Source organism: Nematolebias whitei, chromosome 1, assembly GCF_014905685.2.
Source record: "Nematolebias whitei isolate Nwh7 chromosome 1, NemWhi1, whole genome shotgun sequence".
NCBI classification, from domain to species: Eukaryota; Metazoa; Chordata; class Actinopteri; order Cyprinodontiformes; family Rivulidae; genus Nematolebias; species Nematolebias whitei.
Window position 1 is genome coordinate 59,003,617 of NC_056498.1, and position 21,375 is coordinate 59,024,991.

The 21,375-nt window shown below is 41.2% G+C and overlaps 2 protein-coding genes across 2 annotated transcripts in view; one reads left to right on the forward strand and one right to left on the reverse strand.

Annotated features, from left to right (window-relative positions):
• Positions 1 to 2,713: 2,713 nt before the first annotated feature.
• rtkn2 (rhotekin 2) lies at positions 2,714 to 8,634 on the forward strand. The gene is made up of 12 exons (XM_037679567.1): positions 2,714 to 2,848; positions 3,601 to 3,800; positions 3,932 to 3,978; positions 4,095 to 4,148; positions 4,251 to 4,368; positions 4,568 to 4,768; positions 5,959 to 6,053; positions 6,523 to 6,629; positions 6,714 to 6,845; positions 7,185 to 7,353; positions 7,515 to 7,622; positions 7,943 to 8,634. The coding sequence occupies exons 1-12, from the start codon at positions 2,714 to 2,716 to the stop codon at positions 8,632 to 8,634; spliced, it is 2,058 nt and encodes a 685-aa protein (XP_037535495.1).
• A 3,624-nt stretch (positions 8,635 to 12,258) lies between these two features.
• Positions 12,259 to 21,375, reverse strand: part of arid5b (AT-rich interaction domain 5B) — a 110,598-nt gene continuing 101,481 nt past the window's right edge. Inside the window, 2 exon segments of the mRNA XM_037697499.1 lie at positions 12,259 to 14,262; positions 14,404 to 14,605. Coding sequence (XP_037553427.1) covers positions 12,259 to 14,262; positions 14,404 to 14,605 — 2,206 coding nt within the window.

A 21,375-nucleotide genomic window follows, 5' to 3' on the forward strand; every position in this document is an offset into this window, starting at 1 on the left:
TGAATGACAACCTCAGCTGGAGCAACAACACCACCAGCCTGATCAAGAAACTCATCAGAGACTCTACTTCCTCAGGCGGCTGAGACGAGCTGGTCTGGGAAGCTCAGTCCTCACCTCCTTCTACAGGTGTGCAGTGGAGAGCATCCTGTGCTCCAGCATCAACGTGTGGCATGGAGGCTGCACAGCTGCAGAAAGAAAAGCTTTACAGAGAGTGGTGAAGGCTGCACAGAAGTCTGTTGGAGTCAGTCTCCCCACCATCACAGACATCTACACCTCCAGATGCAGTAAGAGGGACACCTGCATCATGAAGGACCCCACTCACCCAGCACTCACACTTTTTGCCCGCTCCCCTCCGGAAGGAGGTTGAGGAGCATTAAGTGTAGAACCACTAGACTGAGGAACAGCTTCTACCCTGAGGCTGTTAGACTCATGAATATCTAACCAGAATAATCACTGTGAAAAAAATCACATAATATCGCTGCTGATCTGTTTCATGTTGCTGCTGATCTGTTTCATGTTGCTGCTGATCTGTTTCATGTTGATGTGTTCATGCGTGCTCATCTTCTCACACAGACTTATGCTCATGTTCGTGCTGCTGTTCGACGTAATGTTTTTATGCTATTAGTGCTTAGTGTATTTTTAGTTGATGTTTTTCTTAGTTCACATATTAGATGTTATCATTGTTTTTCTTTTATATTTTATTGTTGGATATAACTGGGATCCTGTGTACACAATTTCACTCCACCACATGTACCACATGTGGTGCGAATGACAAAGAATCTCTGACTCTGAATTGTGTTGTATGCTTGTGTGACTTATTTTTGACTAATTTATCTCCATACATGCCAGAGTAAATGATGAGGGTTGTGTCAGAAAGGGCATCTGGCGTAAAACCCTTTTGTCCACACAAAGAAGAGGAACGAAAGTCAGCAGTAGTGATACAAGAGTACTTACGTGTGTGTATGAGAGGGAGACAGGTGGAACTGTGAGGCTACACGAATCGGAGGTCACAAAGGTGCAGGACTTCAAATAATTACTGTCAACTGTCCAGGAAAACAGGGAGTGTGGTAGAGAGGTGAAAAAGAGAGTCCAGGCAGGATGGAGTGGATGGAGAATAGTTTCAGGAGTGATTTGCAACAGAAGGTCAAAGAAAAAGTTTACAAGTTGTGAGACCAGCTATGTTGTATGGCCTGGAGACAGTGGCATTGACTAAAAGACAGGAGAAAGAACTGGAAGTTGCATAAATGAAGATGTTGAGGTTCTCCTTAGGAGTGACAAGGATGGATAGGATTAGGAATGAGATCACCAGAGGTGCAGCACAGGTTGAACAACTGGGAGATAAAGTTAGAGAGACCACAATGAGATGGTTTGGACATGTCCAGAGGAGGGACAGTGTGTATATTGGTAGAAGGATGTTAGATATGCAGCTGCCAGGAAAAAGACAAAAAGGAGATATATATTGGATTTTGTTTGCATATGTACTTATAATGAAAAAAAAAAAAAAAAAGGAACAAATAAATGTGTTTATAGTTTGCTTTTAAAGTAGATTATGAATTGGCTTTCCAAATTAAAAATGGGGTTGTGAGTAGAGTTGAACAGAAAACACCCAACAGATGGTAGTGCTGTTGACATCACTGCGCACAAACTGGCTGACTCAGAGGATCACCTGTCCTTTCTAGTTACTTAAAAAAAAAGTTTTATTTTGAAAACAATCAACGTCATTTCCGCTGTTGTGTGTTGTTGTAGGCAGCTTGACGCAGTTCACCCTCTGCAGCGCCTGCGTCTCTGCACTTCCAAACGTGAACGCTTCCAACTCAACCAGAAGCAATGTCCGCCAGAACCTGGTGGGCGGGTTTCCTGGGCTCACAGGTCATCGTGTTCCGAGGTCTTTGTTGATGCAGCACCACCTTAGCTGCTCAGCTGGCAACATGAAACTTGATGCCAAGAATTATATACATATATATTTAAAGCAGGAGATGCTGCTGCATCTCGTGCTGTTTAAATGAAAGAGGACGCAGGGCAAACTAATTAACACTAACTAAAATATCAAGTAACGGATTCGTTAAAAAAGTGTTTATATTGTATGAGTACTAGTAAAGTAGCTTTAAACATGTCTATCATGAATTCGAAAGCAAATGTTAGTTCTAAAATATACTACCATCAACATTTTAAAACAAAAAAAATGAGAGGAAACTATTTTAAAACCATAAATTTTCAAAACACATTGTTGTTTTGTCACGCACAGTGACGTAATGACGTTCAGCGTAGGAGCGCTGGTTTTTGTTCTCGAGTTGAACCGCACCGCTAAAATAGATGCCTTTTTAAAATTACTTATCTCTATTAGTGTGTTGTTGTTGTTTTTGCAGAAACCCCACTTCTAAACTAAATGATCTTTAAAAAGTTTTATAATTATATAATCCAATTTATTTATATTTACTTTTCAAGGCTTTACACGTAATAAAAATCTTGTGAAATTTAGTATCGACCTCACGAAGTAGTTTGTACGAATGAATACATTTTTTATTTTGTATTAGATATATGAAATCACGTCGTGGAGCGGAGGAAAAAGTACACTTTTAAACTGCTGGAACTTTTTGTGCAGATTTTTTTTTACTCCGGTAGGTCTGGTAACATAAATCGAGCGAGCCCCATGTCCATTGAAGGGACGTTAGAAACCCGACCTGGAACGTTGATCGACGAATGGACAGAAAACATGGACGACCAGCGGGACGTTCAAATATCCAAACGGGGCAGCAGCTCCAAGTCGTTTATATCCGCCGGCTCTGCAGTGGGTATGGAGATTAAGCGAAAGAAAATACGAGAAAGCGCCTTGTTCTTACATACAGAGGTACGTTTTTCTGTGTTTTTCACATCAAAGACTGAATTCAACTGTCAGGTCATTTTTACGCCGGAGAAGGTTTAAAGTACAAAGCGTAAACCAGCCAATATATAAGCTTTTATATTTTTATATTATATGACTTCGTCTGCTTTGCTTATTCAATACGCTGTGCTTTTATTTCCCCCAAATATTCCTCAAAATTCATAAAAAGCAATTCTAGTTTTCACTTCCTGAAACTTGAGCCTTTCTTAAATTTGTGCAAAACGTCTTTTTTCCCCCTCTAGCACCGCTTAATAAATGTGTTTTTTTCGGGTTTTAAACATGAAACAACCGTCCGGTGTTCTAAGTGACACTCTGCAGTAATATTTTATTAATCTTGCACAATAAATCAGTTAGACCTTTGGAACTTGGGGCGCTGAAGGTGCTGCAGCGCCCTCTTGTGGAGCAAAAGAAAACCACGTTAGAAATAAAATAATGAAGCATGAGTAAACCAATACAAAATACCTATATGATCTAGTGTTATGTCAGTTTAAAATCCATACATACATATTTTCTTGGGAGAAATTTAATTCCTGTTTGGTTGCAACGCCTCCTTTAGGCTGGTTTAGTTAAAAAAAAACCTTCAAATCCATCACTAGTCGAACATTTGTTATACATCGTCAGGTTTATTGGGAAGCTTTTTTTGAAGACTCGCTGTGTTTTTTTTGCAGCCCATTCATTCAGTAATTGGAAAATGTCTCGTTTTTGTTTCCTCCGTGAAGAACACTAACGTACAAGAGAAGCTCGACTTTGAGAAGCGAATGCGTGAGGGGGCCTACAAGCTGCTGCTCGCCTGCAGTAAACGAGAGCAGGTTCTCAGCGCTTCCAAAAACCTGCTGACCTGCAACGCCAGGATAAAGGCTTACCTCGCACAGCTGCAGAGGAACAACGAAGAACAGGACATGATAAGAGCAGAGAAGAGGTAAGGTCTACTGAGGACTGTGGTGTGCAAAGATTAAAAACTGTTTGCAACCCTCACGGGGAAGTGTTTTGAAGAAAGTTACTGTTTTTGCAGCTGAATTCAAGTGATTCGTTGTTCTCACTGTGTTACAGATCTGCAGATGGTCGTTTGCCTTGCCATGGGACCATTGCTGTGACTGGTAACGACGTTGTTTGAGTTAAAATCACATTGAATATTTCACATACACAATCAGATGGATATGAATGTTTGGGGTACTGCTAAGAAAATTAACTTTTCGTGTTTTCTCTAACGTAGGGCTGAGATTTCCTCTCTTGTGGAGGGATTCTGACCACTTTAATAACAAAGGGAGTATGTCTGGTTTTCCTTGTCTAACATTCACGGCCTATACGTTTCCATCTTGTTTTTAATGCTTCCTGCTGTAACACCTCATGCTCCTCTCGTGTTTGGTAGGCTCTCGTCGGGTGGCGGTGTTCTGTCTGATGCAGATTGGCTCCGAGGTGTTTGACACTGAGATGGTTGTGGTGGACAGATCCATCACTGACGTCTGCTTTGAAGGAGTCACCGTCTTGTAAATGATTTATACATCTTATATTTGCACAGCTGTAGAGTATACTGCAGGATTTACTCAATGAATGCGCAACATTAATTATCAGTAAACATAAATCTGAGGTTAGGAATGTCTTTCCGTTTTAGTTGGTTAATCTAAATCCATCGTGGGGTGTTTAGATTTTCATACTTGTGGTTTGTTTTAAATTCTTTCCCCTCAGTAAAGACTCAGTTCCTGAGTTTGATCTGAGAGTGGAGCTGTGGAGCTGCTCCCTGGAGGAAGAGCTCCCTTTGGTCAAAACACCAAAGAAACTGGCCAAGAAGCTCCGCAGCTCTTTTGGAAAGAGCGCTGGAAAGAAGTTCTGCTCTCTGGTGGACACTCCAGATCCGGACACCTTCCTGCAGACCAACCCGATCCCCCCGTACGTGATGCGTTCTGCAACACACAGTCACTTGGCTTTGTATTTTATTTTTTTTAATAGTCTGGAACTGATTTGACAGTGAAGGAAAAAGGGATGCACTTGAAAGAGTTGTGATCATGTTTAGCGTGTGCATTTAATCAAGGTTAAATACATATTTGTAGTTAAGACTTCAGATATCCATCAATTATTTTGCACTAATAAACAGAGCCAAAAGATTGTTGTAGTGTTCCGATTTCAAGGTGGAAAAAAAAAAAAAAAACATACTTCACGGCGTTTAGAGCATCAAGTTAGAATCTGTGGTGCAAAGTTTATACAGTTTGTTCTCAGATGATTTTATTTGGGTCAGAGCTAGGCCTGTCTCGACAACAAATTTTGCTGGGCGATTAATTGTCTCAGAAATTATTGCGATAAACGATAATATTGTTTGAAATTTGACAATAATTAGTAATTATTGTCAAATTTAAGAAGAAATGTTGGTTGATTTTTGGGTGTAGTACCTTATTTGACCACTGGATGGCAGTATAAGACAGTTTGAACCAAAAGATGGATAGTGAGGGAGCGAGCAGCGTTTCTAAGAAAAATGGGAGGGAAGCCTCTTGACGTGACATGGGCTGTCTCTCCTTACTTTTTTCGGTTCTCAAAATGGCGGACGTTCGGTGTAGTTTGAGCTCTTTAGCATAGCATTTTTCACACAAAGCTTTTAATAAAAAAAAAATCAGTAAACAAGTTCTCAGCTTCTTTTTGCAGAGGAAAAACAATTTTTTACATGAAAGCACAAGTTTCAACTGTGAATATTGGAGCTTTGACCAGACGGAGGTTTTTTTCCCCGAGGTCGGCCTGTTAGCTTAGCTCGTAGCTTAGCTTCTCAACTTAGCTGCTTGTAAAGATCCCAAAATGCGATTTTGGACGGTTAAAATGGATTTTAAAGAGAAAGGGAGGGGTCAGTGAAGAGCACCGGAGTTGAGCTTTTTGTCATCCAGTGTCTTCAGTAGAAAGAGACACAAAGAAACGATAAAGCCAATAAATGAAAATGAGGTTGATAATTTTCATTTATCATGCGATTAATTGATTTATTGTTTATTGCGACAGGCCTAGTCAGAGCTAAAGTCTAAGTTATTTTTCTAGAAATGATTGTGGACGTCTGTGCCTAAAGAAAGTTAAACTGTGTTTATGTGTTCACCTGTAACCAGAGGAGCCAGGTACAGCCTGCTGGCCTACACAACGCTGGGTCTGCCTGATGCTGACAGCAGCTTTCAGTCTCACTCCCTCATTGTCTACCAAGATGGTAAGAAGCAGCAAAATGGATATTAGAACTTTTATTAGAGTTCACAGATCCAGCCACTTCCATGGAAATGAGAGATTTTTTATCAATTGAGCTGAAAGTGAAAAAATGAGCAAAATGTGTATATATATATATATATATATATATATATAAAAAAAAAAAAAAAAAAAAAAAAAAAAAAAAAAAAAAAAAAAAAACGTCACACCGATATCGTAAAGTAAAGTGCGTGCTTGGATCTTTATTATTTTGCTCAAATTTTCCAAACAAACCTTTTTATATGAATTTGTGCTGTGATTCATGAATGTTCTAGTCCACACAGTGCATCTTTTCAGGTTTTAAACAGTCAACACATAAACTTTATTACACTTGACTAACTGCGATGAGCTAAATGTTTAATTTTTTTTATGATTATTTTATTGGGATCATTAATGTCAGACCTCTTTCTGGTCTCTGCTGCTCTTCGTCCTTCCAGCTGAGTGGTCGTCTTGGCTTCCTCTTTACGGCAACCTCTGCTGCCGGTTAGTCGTGCAGCCGACTTGTATGACACAGAACATGATGACGGGTTATTTGAGTCAGAAGGTGTGTTTGCTGCTTTTATCACATCCACGAGCTCCGTCGCTGGTTCCTGGCTTGGACTGGGTAGTCACTGTGTTTATGTTTCAGCAAAGTGTGGAGGGAATGAGCCGCTGCTGCAGTCTGTTCTGCGTGCTGAGCGCCGGCTTTTTGTCCTGTTACTTCACTCCGGAGGAAATTGATGCTAAAGTGCAGCCCGCTCTTAATGTGCCCATCAACAAGGTAAGAGAGGGGATCGTGAATAAAGAGAAAAGCAAGTTAACCACAGTTTTTGTTCATGTTAATACATTATTTTGATTAGGTTTATCTGAGCAGAGGAATTTTCAAATTGCAAAAGCAGCAAATTACTCATCTTTGTTCAGCTCTTTCCTTTAACCTTTGCAGACTGTCCAAAATACAAAACGCCACATTCATCACCGAGATCTTGATTTATCGTTGCTATTTTGTTGTTGAAGCTATCCCTTTTTTGCGTAATTAGCAATGTGTGTTTTTTCTTACACAGATCTCGTTTATACAAACTGATTTTCAGCCTGTGATATTTCAAGGATCTCGTTTTTGCAGGAGACCAGGATCCACGCGCTGAGCAAAGCGTCGGCGGGCCTCAAATCCAAGAGTCTGTCCATCATCAACTCTTCACCTGAGGGATCTCAGAGCGTCGTCTTCGTCGCAGACAGCAGGGACGAGCTGGACGAGTGGCTGGACGCCCTCCACCAGCATCTCTATGACCAGAGTAAGTGTGTTTTTATGAGAAACACAATAGCACAATTATTTAATAATTGCTGTGACTGGGTCATACCAGATTGTATTGTGGCCTCTGAAGTCCTCTGAGCAGGAATGAACAATGTAACTTTTTTATCAGCGTGTCTCATGTCCATCATTGTTTATGGCCAGGCCAGTGGCTGCACTGCTGCAACCGGCTAATGAAAATCGAGCTCTCATCGCCGTGGACTCCGTCTCTTTTCCTCACCAAGCAGGCTGACTCGGTTTACAACGACCTCAGTGAGTAAAACGATAAAAGGAAGCTGATAATTCGCTGACTCTTGTTGAAGGTTTTACTGGATTTGTATTTAATTTAGAAAAATACCGCCTCGTGCAAATGAAACGTAAAAATATCCTATTAGCTATGCACAGAATATCTCACTCCAATGATGATGCATGCAAATAAAATCCTTTTACATGCAAATTAGAAAACAGAAATGTGCGTTTGTGTCCTTTTTGAGTTATTTTCTGCTTCTAACAGTTTATCCGCCGTAAAAAGGAGCTGATTTATTATTCTTCTGTTTGCATGTAATTTAATTTTCACTTCTCGTTTCTTGCAGGTATAACCTCTCCTAGCAAGTTTGAGAGCATCACAGATATAATTCACAGCAAAATCGAAGAGACCGATGGTCACTTCCTTATTGGTCAAGAGGAGAGGGCGGAGCCTCCTGACTGGTCCGCTCTTTTCAATGGGTCCCGTTCAGTGATGGTGGAGAAGAGTATTCTGTCCCAGAGCAAAACCTCCACCCCTTGTTCAAGCCCGAACCGCAACGCCAGCTCTACGCCTCTCAGCAGCAAGAAGCGGCGTGCTCCACCCCCGCCCTCCGACATGAAGCCTCCTGCTCCCCCGACCCGTCCACCCAAACCACCACTCCCTGCTCCGTTGCACCGTCCCCCTCCTCCCTCATCCCAGGAGAAGGAGAACTCTGCCACTTGTGCTTCTCGTCCAGCCACAAGGTCTAAAACAGGCCGTCCGTCTCTAGACGCCAAGTTTTCTGCCATCATCCAGCAGCTCCAGAGGAACAACGCTGGCGGCACGGCGACCCTCAGCCGAAAGAACGCCCCGCTGGCCGTCCTCGACGTTCACCCGCAGGGTCCGCCTCAACCTTCGCTCAAGCAGCTCGACCATGAAAACCACAACCGTCAGACATCTGAGGACACAGCTGACGGTGGGTTTGTCAGAGCTGGTCCAGGTCCGCACAGCAAACTGAGGAAGTCCTTCAGAGACAGAATGAACCTGAAAGCCATGTAGCCTCAACTTTAACCAAATCTATATTAGTCTTAAACACCACTAACACAAATAACTATATATATTTTTATTTTTATAACTGAGCCGAGTAATATGAATAAAATTGAATAACTGTACCTCAGTAATGACTCAGCACATGTCATTAAAAATAAGTTTAACAGCTTTAAAACCAAGAACTGGATGGAAAAATAATTTCACTAATATCTGTTTAAACCTGCAGACAGTCTGAATAGAAACATAGGACAGTCAAAATGACAAAAGTTTTTAGATGAATGTAGCCTAAAGTTTAACATGCAGGAGGTAACCCACAGCCTCACCATCATCAGCCCATCTAGAACAGAAACGCTTACAGTATTTCTTTTCTTTGGCTACTGGAACATAAACTGAGAGAAAGAGCTTCTGCAAAAGCACTCAAATTAGAATTGATCCATCGGCGAACAGCGGGCGAGTCATTACTTTAGGAACTATTGACATCTTCCACTTACTGTGACGACTTTATGACCACTATAGCTCATTTTAAAGAAACACAATTTTAGGAGCAATTGTAAGCACTAATGTGACTTCTCCATCCCGCTCCCCAGAGCTCTTTTAATAGAGTGACCTTGTTTTTAGTGGCTGCACAGTACGTCTAATATAATTTACCACAGCAGCCAATAAATGCTCCCAACATAATTGAATGAATGGGTCTTTTGAGTGGCCTAAATAATGAATGCCCTTGTGTATTTGTTTTGAACATAGCCAGCCACTAAATATTTCAGCCACTTAATGGTATTGTGTTGAATAATAGTCATAATTACGCACGACAAAGAAAACATTAGGTTCTGCTGCCTTTCTTTAAAACTACCTGACTGATGAAGCGATGCAGAGAGAGCTAGAGGCTGCTTTTCTCGTGCCGTCCTCCAAACTGGATCAAATTTTAGAAAGAGGTGTAGACTTGTGTGGAGGATTTAGTTAAAGCCTTGGAGGAGGGAAAGAGGATGAAGACGAGATCTCGGCTAAATATTAAGCGTGCCAGATGTTCCGTTTTACTTTTACCGTAAAGATTTGAAAGACTTTACAAGTGATCAAAAGAGAAGTATGGTGATACTCTGCTTCCTCTAAAAGCAACTAATATGTCTACAGACATATTTGAATGGATCTTTACATTTTTTTTATTGATTTTGAACCAATAAGTAGACAAATTTAATGCTGTCCTTGTAAATCCAGTTTAGTGCAATGTAAACGTATATGTAATTGTAGTTATTGTTTCTCTAAAGTGCAATTTCTTTCATTTCTCAGCTTTTTTTTTTTTTTAATAGCCGATCTGCAATAAAATGACCTACTTTCCACCGTGGTGAGGCCGCTTTATTGTTTTTTTTGCTGAGCTCAGAAGTATTTCCGAATATTTTTCACGTTAAAAGTTTACCAGAGGGTGGCAATAAAAGTCAAAGCATCGCTTTTTATTGCAGCCCGATTCACATCCCATGGAGCTGCAACATGCACCGGCACATTTCTCCACTGCAGCAAATACGGGTGAGGCTTCTTTGGCGCGGAGCCCAGAAGTGGCCTGTTGTGAAGATTAAGCCGGGTGGAATCTCATAGTCACATAATAGTATTACAATAATAAACCCTCATTCACGCTGCATTTACTCCGAGGAGTAAAAAGAACAGTGCACTGGTGTTGCATGTAAAAACGCTCACTGTGTGCAGTTAAAAACAACCGAAGAAACAAATATAGTAAAATATTTTAATTAAATATACACGTCATATCGTACAAAATGTCTTTTTTTTGTTGTTGTTTTGCACGCCAGCTGGATGATTGGTAAACAGATGGCTATGGTATCAAAAAACAGTTTCAGAATGCACATTAATGGAGACAACACAAACAAAAAAAAAAAAAAAAAGAAGTATCCTAACTTGTAATTTGTAGTGTTTGAGGGTGAAACGGAGCAAATAGACAGCTAGTTTGTGTAACCGATTTTTATAACGTCTTTAACTATTTACAGATTATAGCAGTTTATCTAACCACGCAGTCCTATCTACAGAGCTATTTACACAGAAAGTAAGAGAAGAGATTCAGCGTGAGTTGATCCCGTATGGATGTTCTGTACAGAATCCAGCACTAAAAGCCAGTTTTACCTACACAGCAATGTACAGTACTTAATCAGAAATTAATGTCTTTAGGCATTTTTTTTAAATTTTTATCTTTCTTCTTTTGAAACCCCAGAATAGTTCTGTGTATTTCGTCTACCCTGGACTGCAATTATAGTGGTTGTAAAAGCCAACGCAGGTGTTGTCTTTCCACCCCGGGCTAAATGGAGCACGGTAGGCAAACTTTATAGTTTGGTACCTTTTATCACTGCATGCTCTGCAGAGACAGACACCAGACTTGTGTCTATCAGCGGTTGTTAAATATGTGCTATTGTTTGCATCGACACAGTTGAGCTGGGCAAAATAAGTTCTGGTTTATATTTTTAAAAGTCTGGTCTTTACAGTGTGCCATACAGTTTTTTTTTCTTCTGTGCACTGCTTTTGACACACGTGACAGTAATAATGACATTCCTACTCTGCTACTGAGAAATAACCTTAACGAGTGTAGTGCTAACTCTAATCTGAGACTGTGAAAGGCACAGATATTTGCAAAGCAGTAATATCTTAAGTGACAACATTCCTATCAAATCATATAATGAATCCTTTCAGGGCGCTGAGTACGAGAAGAGAGCTTTTCAAGTCAAGAACAAAAAGATGAAATGCTGATTTCTCTTTTTTTTTTTTTTGTTAGCAGTGAGCATTCCACAGCAGACGGCTGCTTCATTATGCCGCTTCAACAGACAAAAACAAGCCGCAACAGTGTACTCATCACAAAAATGTTCGGAGGTTAAATTTAGAAAGTTAAAAAATAAAAAATGATGCCAGCTTTTCATTACCTCTGAGCAACCACACATTCATGGTTCGTCAACTGGTTCTGTTCAATTTGAAAAGACATAATGAAAACAAACCTGAACTGAGCCACGAGTGAGTCTACAGTACATCTGTCATGTGCAGCACCTCTGAATGTTGGGATGAAACCATTCGTGTTCAGCAGCACCACAGCGAGTGTTGACGTTTACTCCAGTCAGTCCAAATGGGTTTTATTGTGGCACAGACAAGCAACAGAGTTCAGCTTGGAGACATGTAAACATACAACTCCCCCCGGCTGCCTAAACAGTAATAACGTGTTAATCAGCAACACATTTCTACTTCTGTAAGCTGTTCTGTGTTTCGTTGTCATGTTGCTTGTAGTGTTTTTAGGCAACAACGTTTAGCCCTCAGACCCAGTAAACAAATGGCTTTTCTGTCGCCATCCACGTCTCACACATCCAGAGCAACGACCTGACTCCGATCTGCGAGCATCTACACATGGGATTTGTGCAAATAGGAATACAAAAGCGAGAACAAAAAGTACAGTAAGTGGCGATACAAATACAGAACAGTGCAAAGTATATAAACAAAGGCATATGCAAATTTTTTAAAATGGAATTTTCAGCCCAACAAAGTGATGAATTCATCAGTTCATCAGTATTTTGTCCTCGACAACGAGATTTAAAAAAAATAAGAGGCGGACGCGGTTTTTCTGTTTTGAAAGTGAAGTTGAGCAGTTTTTGTCCCTCACAGTCTGGTGCTGGGGTGTACCGATGACAGCTGGGGTGGTGGGAGGGTGGAGAGAGGGTAGAGGTGGTGCAACAAGTCCCCGTACAGCGACGCCCCACCTGGCTGTCTGTAGAAGTGGTGCGGGCTGGGGCTGGAGGCCAACAGCTGCCTGTGGAGCATCATGGAGTGGATGGCAAACGAGGGCACGAGGGGGGACACGGCCGACTGGCTTTTCAGGTACTGCAGACTTGGGTGCTGCTGGAGCCCGTCCTGAGCGCCCGGTGACACCAGGGTACCGTGGGGGTAAATACCAGCGTAGAGGGGCGCAGCGTGATGTGGGGGGAAGGAGGTTGTAGGGTGGCCTTCGGGTAGATGATTGTTGAGGTGAATGGCAAGAGCCGGCTCTGCGGGTTTCAGCTCCTCCGGGTCGCTGCGTCGGATTGTGCTGGCAGGATGGATAGGTGTCACTACGCGCACTTTACGTTCTGGGGGATTGTCGCTCTCGGGTTCCGCGAGGCTTCGCTTACTGGGTCGAATAGAAGTACTGAGGGGCAGGTCACCTGAAGCTTTGGAGCTAGGAAACGTCTGTGACTGCTCAGATGAGCTCTGTTTGGGGGGAGAGATTGTCATAGGTGTAACTCTGCATGCTTTAGGATGGGAATCCAAACCATGATGCATGATGGGATAGGAGAGACCACAGAAAGGAGTCTTGGAGAAGGAGGAAACCCTCTGCGAGAGAGGCTTTGAAATGGTGAAGTCTCTGGGCTCGTCCTCGGCCTCTCCGTTCTCTCTACGTGTTTGAGTCCTGTCACTGTAGTGAGACCTGTAGGCCAAGCCCTCCTGCTCCAGGCTGCCACAGGTAAAGCTTTGACTGCCCTCACGGTCCCTGCGATAGTGCTCTCTCCGCTCTCCACTGCTGAAGCCAGCCATCCTCTCTTGGCTCAGGCAGCTCTCAGTTTGTCTGTATAAGCTGTGGAGGTGAGGGGAAGAGTAGCAGTCGCCTGCATAGCTCCTGGACTGAGCGGCTGGGCCTTGGAGTAACTTCTCCTCAGTGGTTTCCACGCCGTCTTGGGTCTGAATTTGGGGGAGGTACGGCTGCCACGGCACACTGGATTGGGACTGAATGTGATGGCTTGTCCGGCAGCTGTAGGCGTCTGACGCCTCCCCGACAGTGCTCCTCTCTGACTGCCCACCCGTGCTCTGTTGGTGAGCCTTGCTGCTCTGGGCATGCTGGATGACCGATGGCCTAAATATGGGGGCTACCTCGAGGACGCTGTCGGACAAACCGTTGCGTCTCTGCCTCACCACCTCCTCTTCACCTTTTCTCTTCTCTTTCTCATGTTCGGAAACCAATACGACCGGGAGAGAGGAGATGGCTGTGGGAGGTGGAGACTGCAGAGAAAAGGAGTAAGCATTAGAATCGCACACTTGGGAGAGGAGCTTCTTTTTGGCCAAAGGAGACATGACCCCCTGGCTAGCTTTGCAGTAGGCAGCTGTCTGTCCAGAGCCCTGGGTAGACTCCTTCTTAATCATACCATAGTCCTCTTTCTCTGGGAAAGAATCTGAGCTCAGGTCTAAACACTGTTCATCTGCCTGCTTACACATCGGCAGCACCTTGCCCACTCTCCCGCCGTGATTTTCAATGGAGTCTTTGACCTTAGAGAAGTGCTCAGGCAGAGCAACGTGCACAGCAGGTTTAGTCTGATCCCAGCGATGAGGCAGGTAAGGATGTTTTGGAATGAAGTTCCCTTCGGTTTGCTGTTCGCCGACGAGTTTCGCTTTGAGGGCCTCACTGATTTGCCTCCATTCAGGTTGAGGAGAAGGACCCGTGCGGAGGGAGAAACCTCCATGTGGGGTTCTGCAGTCAAGTGAGGGTGGCTGCTCCTCCGTCAGCGACTCCTCTTTCTTCAGGGTGAGATGCAACTCTTCCTCCTCTATTACAATCGGTTCATCTTGGAGAGACGACTCCTTTTTCACGGCTATGGAGAGTTCGTCATTCACGTCTTTCTCCATCGAGTCCTGCTTAAAGAAGAAATGTACCTGTTAGTATTGATACATCAAACAGCGCATCCAGACACTTTCATATTCTTGGCCTAATTTCATAAGTCAAATAAAAATCTTAGGGGCAGAAAGATTCCTGATGAGGCAGCAGTTGGGACTGACCTGTGTTTGTTCTGCTTTTGTTTCTCTTTTGTCCTTTTTACTCCCTAACTTGGAGCCTTTCAGTTTCTTGGCCACAACTGATTTTGTTTTGGCTCCAGCTGCAGATGTCTTCTCTTGGCTGCTCTCCTGCTTCCTGGGTTTGGTCAAGGGGAGGGGCATGTCCTGCTCACCTTTAAGGTGCCTCTCGTAAGGAAGGAGGAGCCTAATGAGGAAACAAAAACGCAGGCGATGAAAAGATGAAGTCATATCATGCCACATTTATGGGACACAGTTAATTATCTGCGTCATTACACTGCCACTTTTATTTTTACTTAGAAAATCATTTAACAAATTAAAAGCCTACAATTCCTTGAAAAAATGCATATCGCCTGCTTCCTTTAAGCCAGAGTTTTAGACTAGAATCATCTTTGAGGAATGACACAGTTATAGCTATTTTGTCTGACCTTTTAATTAACTTAATGAGCAATTTCACGAGTTATCTTTAATGATCTGTTAGAACTTGGGATTGTGTTTGAACGACTGTCGGGTACTACCACACCAAACTTTAGCTCCGTATCTGTAGAACTAAGTTATGTTTGTGTTGGCTAATATCGCATTGCTGTGGTGGCCATTTTGAATTTGGATGAATCTAAACATTATTCAGTTGTACACCCAATGATTAGTTTCCTAAAGTTTCAATATGATTCATTCAGTGGTTCGTGAGATGTTTTGCGAATGGTACAAACAACAACACACAAAAGTATTATTGCTCCACCTTCGACTTAACAAAAACAGTATAAACATATATCTTAATGTATCGACACTGAGTTATAAAATGTGAAATATTTAAGTATTTTTCTTTTGTTTTTGAAATACCAAAACTAGATGCAACCATGTGTTGTATTATTTACTTTGTTTTTAAACGGCATTGTTTTAAAACCTGGAAAGCATTAACAGTTATTGTCATTAAGCTGGGCTAGGGGGAAATCCAGACATTGTGTAGGGCTGTGCGTGTGTGTGTGTGCGCGTGCATGCATGCGTGAATAATGAGTTATCCCCTGCTGAGAAAGATCACATTTGGTATTACTTTAACCTCCAAGGAGACAAGCGCATGTGTGGGTGTGTAAAGTTACTGCTGTGGGAAATGAAAATGGAAAAAATATTTGCAAGCATTGACATCAAATGCTTTAAAGAAACGTTGCAGCATTTAAAATCCACTTCAACAAATTAAAAGGATTAAAGACAGAAGCCCTTAAATTTGTTATAAAGGTTAACTATTTTCCGATGGCAACAATAAGTTTGAGTTTTTAAACAAAGAGGTAGCTCTTTATTCTCAATCCTAATTAAATATACAATAAATGACAGAATTCGTTATGTAGATGAAAGAAATTCTGACTTCTAGTATTTCTCTTCAGGATAAAGTTCAAGTCAGTTTTCCATATGTGATGTAGGAACATTAGGATCTAAAACCTAATAACACCCATGTGTAAAATAATGACATAAAGAAACCAACAAGGGAACCTTTTAGACTTTTATTGCTCAAGGCACAAAATGGAAATTGGCACCGAACCAGAAATTAGAAGCATGTTAAGAGGAAACGAGGAGAAGTGAGGAATTACAAAGCTACAAACTTCACTAAGTTCCTCTAAAAAAAATTTCCAAACCCTTTTTATAGACTAACAATCCACAAAAGTCCCACAGAAACACGTCTTTTTCAGTCACAAAGAAAAAAAACAGCAATAGACAGTTGCTCTACTCCTTTTAAGGGACAGGGTGGTAAAACAAACTATGAATCAAGAGCTGTTTCGCCTCTTCTTCAAAAGGGAAAAAAGCCTTTGAGAGTTCAAGAGGCTCTGTGGGATTTTATTTTATTTTTTGTTGTTATTTCTTCTCTGAACAAAAGTGCTGGCAAGAGAAGCGGTGAAACTACATTTCATACAGCTGGTCTGGCACCAGGCCCCAGGCCAAGAAAGGAAATGTACTATTATATATGACTTATTGGAGAGACAAGAGAGCAAAAAGGTTGTGAACGAGAGAAAAAAAGAGGGGGGGAAACAGACCAAACAGAGAAAGGAAAAGAAAGGGGGCAAAGAGCAAGAAAAAAGGGGGTAGGGATAAAGGCATGTTAATGAGCAGGAAAGATTATCGTGACGAAATCCTAGGAAAAATCTGGGAATTCATTACAAATACTGAAGTTATATTTAGTAATAACAGTACAATTGAAATTATAACTAGAGAAATTGCATTTCCTTCAAAAATGCAGTGTGGATGATTATTAATGAAGAACTTTCTTTAAATAAACAGCTGAAAATATCTAAAAACATGCTGAAATGTAGCTGACATGGATGAACAAGCCTAAGTTAGCAGAAAGAACACATATTTGCTGAATTAAGTTTAAATATTGGGGTAGAGGCAGGGCAGCCGACTCCGGACCAGAAAATCCCAGGTTCGATCCCCAGCCATTCCCACATGTTGTGGTGTCTCTGAGCAAGACAACTAATCCCTAATTGCTCCGCTTACATAGCTGCCCACTGCACCACCTGGGTGTATCCCAGGTGTGATAGGTTAAATGCAGAGAACCAACTTCATCATGTATGGGAACATACAATGATGACAACACATGGCATTTGTATATTATAAGCAGAAAAATGAAAATTAGCTAAAAAAGCTGAAAAAATATGTGAAAAGTATCTGAAAAGGCAGAAAGAAGCTTAAATTACAGACAGAAGTGGAAGGAGCTGAACTAAGTAAAAAAAAAAGTGGAATTAGTTGTAAAAGCAAATTTAGCACACAAAAAAAGCTAAATAGTAGCTGAAAAGGCAGAAAAATGCTGAAGCTAGCAGAAATAAGCTGACAGGAGTATAACGAGTCGAAATTTGCAGAAAGAGGTTAATTTGGCTGGAAGTATCAGAAATTACCATGAGAATCTTAAATTAGTCTGCAAACAGCTGAAATTGGCTGAAAAGGTAGAGCAAGCTTAAATTAGCAGAAGAGAGAGCACAACTTTGCCCAATTAGACTCAAGGAAGCAGAAATGAGCACAAGAAAGTGGAAAGTATTTGGAAAAAGCTGAAATTAGTAAAATAAATAAATAAATAAACAAAAGTGCTGAAAAATAGCTAAATGACGAATAAAGACCCTGGAATCCTTGAAAAAAGCAGAAAGCTTAAATTACCAGAAGGAAGTGGAGAGAGCACATTTTTGCTGAATTAGACTGAAAAAGTTTAAAGGAGTGCAAAAAATGTAGAATTAGCATAAAGCTAAAATGAACATAAAAACAGCTAAACAGTGGCCGAAATAGCAGTAAAAGCTAAAACTCACAGAAATATGCTAAAAGGAGTTTATCAAGCTGGAATTAGCAGAAATAAGTTAGAAGAAGCACAAAAATTTTGTAGTTGTAGGAGCACAAAACAGAGAAAAACAGCTGAAATTAGCTGAAAGTAGCTAAAAAAAAGTTTAAATTTGCACAAGGAAGATTCATTCAACCTTTATTTAGACAGGATGAACTGGAACAGAATGTGAAAGGACGAGTAAAAGGTTGTCAACAGATCTGAAGATTTGAAGGATGTAAAATGAGCTCAGTTCATTTACTATGAGGAAAAAAATGGCAGAAAAGGCTAAATATTTTAAAAAGCTAAAGCTGCACCACTACCAAAAGTCATAGCAGGATTGTCCTGAAAGAGCTGAACATTTTCATACATGATTTGTCGAAATAGCTTGAAAACTGCGGGATTAGAATAGTGCCGAAAAACGTTAGGAAGAAAAATGGATCACAAGTGTGAATGCTTCATAAATATTCACACAATATTTATTTATTTATTTATTTTACTGTTGGACGCTCCACAAATATCCAGTTAAAACAAGTAAAGAATAATATTACTGGATATAAACCAGGGAGCACTTTCTGCATCATCTGTGGGAACGAGATGGCTGAATTGGCCTGGGTCAGCTTCATGGAATGTCAAAAAGGGGGCGAAGGGGGTGTGGTGATGGTGGTGAGGGGTGCTGTCGCCAGCCCGGATAATGTAAGAACTGATCCCGGGAAATTACAGAGGCCTTAAATAGTTTTAAACAAAGTTTTGAGTTGTTATGTCAACCATAAAAACAACAACAACAACAAATAAATCAGTCTTGGGACGGTCCTGTCCACAGAATTATTTGCTTTGCCAACAAAAAATTGATGTTTAGATCAAAAACTGCAGTTTGTGAAATGATGTGATTGATTTCCATCCTACTTTTGTTGCCAGTTTTGTTGCTTATCCAGTTATAAATAAGCGCTGAAGTTACAAGGCTGTAACTATGTTTTTTTTCTTTCATTTTATATAAAAAGGTAAAGGAAAACACACCAAACAAATATAGTTTAACTATAATAAAGCCCTCACTGTGACAGATTGGAGCAATTTCAAGCAGTTCCCATATAACTAAGTCATGATTGTGCAACATGATATAATAAGCGCTTGTGATACAATACCAGTAAAGTAGCAATTTCCTCCAAGGCAGAGAAAGAGGTGAGCCTTGGCAGCCTGAGCTTCGGCTGAGAGAAAGCCAGATGTAGTTAATCACGAGAGCCACTCGGGGGCGTACGCTGCACTGACAGGTTCCAGGAAGTGAGGGCGAAAGAGGCAATGTTTTTATGAGGTCAATAAATACTTAACTTTGCCTTTTGCCAATTTATCACCAGGCTGTTGTGTAAGCAGCAAAATTTTATGTTAAACAGGAACAACTCAAATGTGCAATGAAACATTACAAGGGACCAGGTTTTAAATAGATACAGTACCAGTACATGTAATTCCCTGCACAACCGTCTTTGAAATAATGGATCCACACACCGCCCCCTTCCCACCCACCCCCATAAAAAGACAACTTGGCAAAAACAAGGTGACTTTACCAGCAACGTGCTACTCTCATCTGAGTCTTGTGTTACAGGAACAAGCAGAGCGCTACAATCCAAGAAGTGCTTAAGTCACCAAATAAGTGGAAAAAGCCTGCAGGCTGTTCCATTTCAACTATTTCCCACCCATCCATGCTGAAATTAATTTTAGCTGGTGCTGCATTAAAATCACAAGAGTCGCTTCGTGCATTAAAAAAAAAAGTCAAATAAACTATTTAAAGAGCTGGTGGACAAGCCCCCGGGGAAGCAGAAAGCTTACTTTTACAAGCCCGAAAAAAGACTTTTGCAAAAAGTTACATTTTTATTAACTTTAACAGCAAAGGTTAAAAAAAGTTTCTCAATTTTTACGCATCTTTATGATCATCTATTTTTGTCTTTGTTGTCCACTGTTGTCATCACTCTTTGTTAAAATCAGGTCTCTTGTAAATGAGTTCCTGAGGCTCAATGGGATTCACCTGTATAAATAAAGGTTGAATGAAAAAAAAAAAAACACAACATGAAGATATTGATGTGAAAACAAAAACGGCTTCAGAGAAGGAGGCGGACGAGATGCCAGCAGAGGGATAATCAGACATTGTATCTGGTCCCTCTGCTTTGGATTCAAAGCTCCTCTTTTGTCTCGAAGCCAGACCACTTGAGGTGACCCTCATTCATGCAGTTAAAGCAGGAGGGCAGCGCAGGAATGTATGAAAACTTAAGTCCTTTGTCAAGTCTGAAAATACCAGATTTAAAATGACCTCCACTGTTCCCCAAGGGTTTGCTCTCATTAGCTGCGGCCGCTTGCAGCTTGCGGTAAACGTTCGCCGCGGCAGGTGTGAGCCGAGAGCACCGACTGCGTAAAAATAAAGAAAACACTCAGGACTTTTGAGCCGCGCGGCTATTAAAACCCAATAACCTGCTTCCTTTTGCTGCTTAAACACCAGCAGAATGTAACGTGCTGCAGTTAATCGCCGCAGACCTAAATAGATTCTCATACAGTCGATTGCCTGTCACACATGAGCGGTATAATTTATAAGTATTTGATTAAATTCCACATGAAGAAACAACACGTTATTGTGATTTGTTAAACTGCTTCTCTCCCTCTTTTTTTTTTTTTCCCCCCTCACTGAATGCTCAATGAAGCATTTGTGGTGCAGAAAGCATCCAGCTCTCAGAGGTTAAAATAGCTGCCTGCTATTTTGGTGTAAAGAGCATGCAGCTCTTTGGCAGCCGTCCCACTGCAGCCGAAAGTCAGATTCAGTGAAGAGTCAGAGAAATACAAAGAATTTGGCTGGGCTTTTGATCCGGACAACATGTTGAGACATTGTTTATAGTGTTAAGGAATGCTGACAGAAGGCACAAAACAACGCTCTCGTGTTGCAACCATCCCCTCTCACCTTCTTTTAATTTTCTTAATATTGACACGTTTTTGCTTGTTCAATAAAAACCTGCCACTGCTGCTGTCTGTCTCCTCGTGTTTCCAAAGGAAGAGGACATAAAAGAGCTGCTGCAATCCAATGATCCCCTCTGCTTTTAGGATGAGAGAACAGAATAATTGAAATGTGTTTGAGCTGCAGCATTAAAAAAAAAAAAAAAAAAAAGGCGAGCCAAGTGTTATGCAGCACATTTGATGCATCTGCAAAACAGCAAGGGCAACGGAGAGATGCTGATGAGTGCACGATTCGGAGTACTGCGCTGAATACGATTCACGGGAAACAAAATCTACTGCGTTTTTCACATTTCAGCCCTATTTAATTATTGTTCTTTGCAAAAAAAATAAATAAATAAAACGACTCAAGGTTTCCTCGCAACAAAAGAGAAGCTTTAGCGAACGCAGAGGAGCATCAATGCTGAGAAGAACGAATAAAAGGTTGAATCAATAAAACATCTAGTCAACTAAAATTGGAACAAGCGTGCGTCTGTCTTAAAGGAAACAGATATGTGCATGATCTGAGCCAGGGAGTACGTCGGAGTACAGTACATCTGGCAAACATCGAATACTTTCAAGATCAAATGATTTAATTCATCTGTAGTGTCTGCTGTTGCTCAAAAAATACATCTGAGTTTTTAAATAGCAAATTATTCTAAATTGCTTCTCAGTTGCTATGGATACCCCCCCCCCCC